At 44.3% G+C, this 7,538-nt stretch overlaps 1 protein-coding gene across 1 annotated transcript in view; it reads left to right on the forward strand.

Moving 5' to 3' along the window:
- Positions 1 to 7,538, forward strand: part of PTPN3 (protein tyrosine phosphatase non-receptor type 3) — an 86,584-nt gene that overhangs the window by 35,289 nt on the left and 43,757 nt on the right. Inside the window, exons 8-10 of the mRNA XM_007951942.1 lie at positions 447 to 535; positions 3,864 to 3,927; positions 5,677 to 5,849. Coding sequence (XP_007950133.1) covers positions 447 to 535; positions 3,864 to 3,927; positions 5,677 to 5,849 — 326 coding nt within the window. The remainder of the gene's footprint in view (positions 1 to 446; positions 536 to 3,863; positions 3,928 to 5,676; positions 5,850 to 7,538) is intronic.

The following is a 7,538-nucleotide window of genomic DNA, read 5'->3' on the forward strand; positions in this document are numbered from 1 at the left end:
ATTTACAGTCAGTGGTTCTACTCTCCTGGATTTTCATCATCATATCATAATACCTCGTCTTTTGTCGGTGCTGGGAGTCCAGATATGTATAAGGCTGGGTGGTGGGGAGAAGCCTTTGTGATTTTAATATGGTTCTCAGAGACTAATTGTGGAAAGTGAATATTCATTCACATGATTCTGTAAAATGAATGAGCTTATCTGATAATTTTCTGAACCACTGGGATCCAGGGCTTACTGTCAGGCTGTGGTTCACTCTAGAAGAATTTGGTGCTAAGTACTCGATCTTAAGTGTCTGTGAAGCAGACATATTCCCCTATTCTTGGTACCACTGTTCCCTTTACAGCTTGTACATATTACTCTTTATGAAAGCGTGGGTGCTTAAAGGTTGCCGGAGGGCGTGAGCATAACTGCACTGGACTGTGAATCTGCACTCTTGGTTTTTACAGGATCTGCACAATTTAGATCTAATGATTGGGATTGCGTCTGCGGGCATTGCTGTGTACCGAAAATACATCTGCACAAGTTTCTATCCTTGGTAAGTGCAAACCACTTCTAATTACTTTCTGAATCATGCTTTAAAAATACACTGAACAAAAGTAATGTTATCTCTAATTTTAAACTTTGATTTCTAAAGCAGTTGGGAGGGATTTTCCGCAAGTTTTTGCCTTTGCCCTTTGATTTGATCCAGATTAAGTATCTGGGAAAGCTTATAGTTTTGTTTTCATTGTCATCCCTAGCCCCCAGTCACCCTGTAGTTTGGGATACTTTGTGGAGACGTGGTGGGTAAAATGGCACAGCCCAGTTCGTAGAGTGAAGGGACCCTTCCTGGGCCCGAAGTCAGGAAGGAGCCTCCTCAGGGCAGGGCCTGTATTTTCAGTTCTGATCCTTGGTCATAAATTGAACTTTTACCAAGTCTAGCTCTGTTCTAAACACAACATACCCACTGCCATCGAGTCAGGTCTGACTCATAGCATTGTCATGTTTCAAGAGGGTCTGAGTCCCGTAAAGATACTTCAGGAGTGGTCTTAGTTTCCTACAATGCTGCTGTAACACAAAAACCATAATTAGGTGACTTTAAGCTCTGATGGCATAGTGCCTAAGGCACTTGACTGCTAACCAGAAGGCTGACTGTTCAAACCCAGTAGCCAGTCCTCAGAAAGAAGGTTGGGCAATCTATTTCCATAGTGATACCATCTCGAAAACCCATAGGTGTCGCTATGAGTCGGATCTGACTCGATGGCAGTGTGTTTAGTTTTTGGTTTTGGTCAAGGAACACAGAGATATATTGTCTCACAGTTTTGGAGGCTACAAGTCTGAATCAGGGCATTGGCTTTAGGGGAGGGTTCTTCCTGACAGTAGCCCCAAGAGTTCCTTGGCATTCCTTGGTGTTTTCATTCCCCCCGTGTGTGTGTGTGTGTCTTTATCTGTTGGGCTCTTTTTATAACACACCACTTAGACGTGATGGGGGTTGGGACCTACCCTACTCTGCTGTGACCTCCTGAACATAAAACAGGAAGCGCCTATCTCCAAACAGAGACGTATGCACAGGCGCAGGGGTAGGACTCAGCACACTTTGGAGGGACACAATTCCGCCTGCAGTAGAAGGGCAGTGGGGAGTGTGGTCATTCAGAGTCTGAGGGTCTGTTTATAAACCTGGGCTGGAGGGGTCATAAAGTCTCTGCAGGCTCTGTCAAAAAAGCTTCTATTTGCAAACCTGCTTGCCCTGACCACACTCCCCACTGCCCTTCAAAATGAAGCCAGCTCCTAGTGAAGCCTGACCTCTGCCTCTGAGACGGAGCTCCCAGACTAGCAAGGAGGCACATGGCACAGACAGTGACTCCAGGGCCCTAAGAATGATGTAAAGGGGCACATCCCAGAGAAGGGGTAGCACCAAGGAAGGGTCCGAGCCCACAGAAGTAGAGGTGGGCTCCAAACTTAATCTGAAGACCACCTGGTCTTTAGAACTCGGGAGTCAATTCTAGACAGAATGAGTGTCCTGTGTGGAGGCATCCTATGTGGAGGCCTGGGGACGAGAGAGCATACTGTGTAGGGAATAAAGGGAAGGTGGGTGTGTCGGGCTGGAGCCTGGTATGGGAGTGGGGCTGGGTCACACAGGGCCTCGAAGGCTGGTGGAGCATTGATCTAAGCCTTAGGTTTCCTAAGAGATGCTGGACTTTCCTGATGCAGTGGTCACAATAATTAGTTAGTTATATTTACTTGGTACCTTCCCTCACTAGATTATGTGTTTCAAGATGGTGGTGATGGACTGTTGTATGTTCTAGACACTCAGTATGTTTTTTTCCCTGATGGGTGAATGAGGGGCAGTGGGAATCACTGTAGGGTCTTCAGCCATAGGACACCATAGATCTTGTCTGCACTTAGTCAGGTTTGCTCAAGGAGAGAGTGTTATCAAGTATTGAAATTGGGGTCCACATCAGAAGGCGGGAGCGCTGATCTGGAATGCTCTGAACTATAGGAGGTCCAGGAGGGGACCCTCCTGTATGTGAAGCTGGTGGGGCGAGCGGTCAAGGCAAGGGTGAGATCTCAAAAGCTGGGTTGGTTTCCTGATTTTTTTGCGGAACAAGAGTGCCTACATCTGCCCGTTAGGGCAGGAAAGTGGCAAGGAGACGCTGACTTTCTCCCACAAGAGTCCCTAAGGACCAAACACTCTTGTAGTTCTTCAGAGTATTAACTTTCAGTCACTCATAAAATTAATTTGTCAAACAATATCTATCAACACATTGTTTAATTTAAATGTTATGACAATCATAGCTCATTACTTAATATTTAATGTAAGTACATTACTGATTTAACTGGAGAAGTATTACATGAGTAGTTACACTTTTACTTAACCTACTGAGCCCCTCTGTTCTGGAATGTTCTACCAAGGTTCTCATAAGATTCTAGAGAACGGTTCTTCGAAGAATTTCAGAAGTAAAGACTCCAGTGTGGAAGTGATCCTCCCTTGTGTGAGCTACAGGAATTTGACATGATGAATTAAATGGATTATGGTAGTTGGACATATGGATTAAATGAAATTATTTTAAAAGTTAACCCTTTAATCGGTTTTCATTGTAAGAAGTTGAGGGCTTACTATCTGTCAAGCATCCCACTAGAGGCTTCATATGCTTCATCCACTTGGATCCTCACCACAACTTCTGAGAAACGCAGTGTCATCCCACTGCCCACACGACTTGCTCTGCAGTCAGGCCAGGCCTGAGCTCAGATCCTGGCTCCAAGGATTCCTAGTTGAATGATTTGGGGCACTTACGGTGTATCTCCAAGTCTCAGTATTCTCATGTGAAAATTGAGTATAATGTTACATACTTTTCAGGATTGTTGCAAGGCTTAAGTGAGGGAATGCTTACAAAGCGCTTAGTAGGGAGCCTGGAATATAAAAAGTGTTCAGTTAATATGGATGATATTCAGTTATTATGCAAATGTAGGCTACTTGGCACGCAGCTATTAAGTAATGGAGCTGGGACGTGGACCCAGGTCTGTCCGTCTGCTCTGTCTGTCCTCTTCCTGCTGTACAACGCTGCCGTCAGCTGTCCACCCGGGTACACTCCAGTTCACATAGCGCTCCAGCATCACAAAAGAAGCTTCCAGCAGAGTGTATGGCTCATGTTTCTTGCTATTGAAAAGCTAACTCATAATCTCCTGGCCTTTATGTGGTCCTGAGCTTCATCCAGCTACTTGGTGTTTGGCTGAGACCGTGGGGCCACTCTCATTCCTACAGTGAAGTCAACTCTAGGGAGCTGAGAGCCCCCAGTCAGCACTGTGGAGTAGAGGCCACACATGGAGGGGCCACAGCCACAACCTGGCTGATCACTGATGTGCTTTGTGTTGTGTTTTTTTAATAGGGTGAACATTCTAAAAATTTCTTTCAAAAGGAAAAAATTCTTTATACATCAACGACAAAAACAGGTGAGTTATGTCTACGCTTGCTTTGGTTCTTGTGTTTTTAGTCACCTCAGCACTTAGTCCTTTAGGAAGAGGTAGTAGGAGCAAAGGAGTCCCTGAGTGGTATAGTTAACACATTTGGCTGCTGACTGAACGGTTGGTGGTTTGAGTCCACCTCATGCTCCTCGGAAGAAAGACCAGGCAGTTTACTTTTGAAAAATCAGCCATTGAAAACCGTATGGAACACAGTATGACACACACGGGTTCCCCAGGAGTTGGAGTTGACTTGATGACAGCTGTTAGCAGGGAAGAAAGAGCACGGCCTGGTAGAAGGAAAATGGACATTGGAGGCTAGAGTTCTCTAGAGAATTCATTTTATCTTGTTGGAGAATTAACTGGCTTTGGAGTCAGAGATAATGGGTTCAGGGCCAAGGTCTTTGCCTTGCCAGCTGGGCAGGTTACTTAATCTCACTTAGTCCAAGTTATCTGATTTCTAGAAGCAGAATAATGCCCACTTCTCAGGAAATATGAGGATTACATAAAATAGCATCGGTCAAAGCACCTGGCACAGAGCCTGCCGCCAAGTAGCAGTAAACGTCAACAAGGGCAGTTCTTTCCCTCCGTTTGTTTAAAATGCACATGGCCTCGTGCTTGCGTTTCCTAAGAGGAATCCAGCCTCTCCAGAAAGCTCAGTGTGGTCACCTTCGTGGAATAGTTGGAGTGAGATGAGAACATTGGGGCTCTCGTGGCTGGTAAATGGGGAGCCAGAATTTGGACCCAAGGCATTATGAACCTGAGACTCTTTCCACTTTTTCACCCACCATCTTGTTAGGAAACGCACCATCTTGTTACGCTGCTTATTTTTTACTTCCTGTCACTGTGCCCATTTCTCAGTTTGCAAAAATAACATTACTTAAAATGACTCAACATAGAAATGAACTCTTAGAAATGAGGATCTTAAAGTTGAGAGCAAACTAGGGTTAGAATTTGGGTCCCCTCACACCTATCGTAAGATTTCGAGGTGGGACAGAAATGCCCAAGGTGGTAATTTAACATGAGAACAGAAAACCTCAACTCATGAAGGTAAAGGCAAAGCAAATAATGAAAGTAATTATTAGGTATTCGCATTGCCTTTAACCCTGTGCTTGTGGAAGGCACGTAGAGAAATCCAAAGGATCATAAAATTCCTGCTGTGTGATAGGAGAAAGATGAGTTCTTCAAGAGGGAGATTTCCACAGAGCTGAGTTTTGGAAGGAGTGTGCCAGGCCTTTTTCTGGTTGTTCCAGATCTGTCCAACCTAGAAGTGTAAGCAAACTTGAAATGACAGTGTGCATAAAGGACCCCAGGTGTTGATAAAGGATACGGGTCATCTTTCTTATCACACCCATGATGATAGTTAAAGGAGCCCTGGTGGCACATCAGCTAAGTGCTCAGCTGCTAACCAAAAGGTTGGTGGTTCAAACCCACCCAGTGGCTCCAGGGGAGCTAGAGCTGGTGATCTGCTTCTGTAAAGATTACAGCCAAGGAAACCCTGTGGGAAAGTTCTCCCCTATCCCATGGGTCACTGTGAGTGAGAAGTGACTCCACGGCATCCAGCAACAACAGTGATTTACAAATCCCACTCGAATTTTCTTCCAAAGCTGGTTTGTAGCCTCAGGTATTTTGAAGCCGGTTTTCATCCTGTTTGTTGCATCTTACCCGTTCATCACCAAAATGTGCATAAAATGCTGTTATGCCTACACAGGTGAAATTGCCACTGTGTTTTTCTTCCAGACTGAATCCAGGGAACATATGGTATCCTTCAACATGTTAAATTACCGATCTTGCAAAAACTTATGGAAATCTTGTGTCGAGCACCATACATTCTTTCAAGCAAAAAAGCTACTACCTCAGGAAAAGAATGTTCTGTCTCAGTACTGGACTCTGGGCTCTAGGAACCCCAAAAAGTGAGTATGCTTCCAGAGCGTTATCAACACCAGTCTGAGATGTGGGCAGAGAAGCAGAGAATTGCAGTCGTCCCACACCATGTCACAGTCAAGGACACGTGTGGCGCTGGCTCTGAGAGTCATCATGTTCTAAGCACATCGGGCTTCTAGGCTGATGCCACTCATTGTGTTTCACAGGACCTTAGTTCCACACAGTTGTCCATGAAGTGAATGCATGAATGGGAATAAAAGATCTCCGAGGCACATGAGGAGCCCTGCTGCCACAGTGGTGAAGCACTTGGCTGCTAACCAAAAGGTGGGTGGTTCCAGCCCACCCAGCAACTCTGTGGAAGAAAGACCTGGAGGTCTGCTCTCGTAAAGATTACAGCCTAGAAAACCCCATGGGGCAGTTCTACTCTGTCAAGTGGAGTAGACTTAATGGCAAACAACAATAACAGAGTCCTATGACTTTGGGTTATAATGCCTATCGTAATTATAAAATAATCATCGTAAAAATCGTAACAGATAATCTGAGTGTTTACTGTGTACAAGGCACACTCTTAATTGTATTTAATTCTTATAACAGTCTTTTCAATGCCACAAGGATGATACTCAAAATATTTAATGACTAGTACAATAAGAGAAATTAATACATAAATTTTAAAGTTTTATTTAAATTAAAAAGCATAAACTAAAAATGTTTATATTTTGGTTTATTTGTTGTATGACTACCTTCTGAGTTACATTAGATGTAGCAGAAATTATTTATCAAATTATTCTAATTTCTAAATCATGTACTGGTTATTTAAAACTGCTTTTGTGGGTTTCAAGTTTTTTTGTTTGGTCTGGCTATTGATAACTAAGTGATGTCACGGTCAGAGCCACTGTTTGATATGTAGAATCAGACCATTTAAAGGGCTTTCCTGTTAAATTGATAGTCAGCAGGTGAGATAGAGTTGATTAAGGAGGAAAATTCCATAAAAATCAGTGATAATAATCAGTGATACTGGATATTCTCAGCTTCTGATGAACCAAGAAAAAATATATTTTAAACGTTTTTAGCTTTTATACCACTTAGACTAGCTCTGTTATTGAGCAATTTTGAAAATAACTTGTTGGACTAGAGCGTTTACTTAACATACAGACAAAACAAACTCACTGCCATTGAGTTGATTCTGACTCATAGTGACTCTCATTGGGTTTCCAAGGCTGCAAACCTTTACGGATTGCCCCATCTTCCTTCCATGGAGTGGCTGGTGGGTTTGAACCTCTGACCTTCTGATTAGCAACCAAAATGCCTTATCCACTCTGTCACCAGCATTACTTAGGTCAGGCCTGACCCTTCCGGCCACGTGAGAGGTGACGTAGTGAGGGACTAAGAGCAGGGACTCTGCTGCTGAGCGGCCTGGCCTCATAATCAACCTGTGTCACTTGAGTTTTCATTTCTTTCTCCAGCGTCATCACCTGTGAAACGCAGCTAACTCAGGAGGGGTGTCTGCTTACCTATAGCTGTATAATAAACTACCCCGGTTTGGGCAGCTGAAAACCACCACCATCCTAAAGAAAACCTCAAGATTCTGTGGGCCGGGAATTGGGGAAGGGCTTGGCTGGGGGCTCCTCTGCTCCCTGTGGTGTCAGCTGGGCTCCTGGTGGAAGTAACCTGCTGGCTGTGCTGATGTGGAGGGTCTAGGCTGGCTTCTCCCACAGCCC

Source organism: Orycteropus afer, unplaced genomic scaffold, assembly GCF_000298275.1.
Source record: "Orycteropus afer afer isolate SDZICR_OR568_19922 unplaced genomic scaffold, OryAfe1.0 scaffold00320, whole genome shotgun sequence".
In the NCBI taxonomy this organism is placed as follows: domain Eukaryota; kingdom Metazoa; phylum Chordata; class Mammalia; order Tubulidentata; family Orycteropodidae; genus Orycteropus; species Orycteropus afer.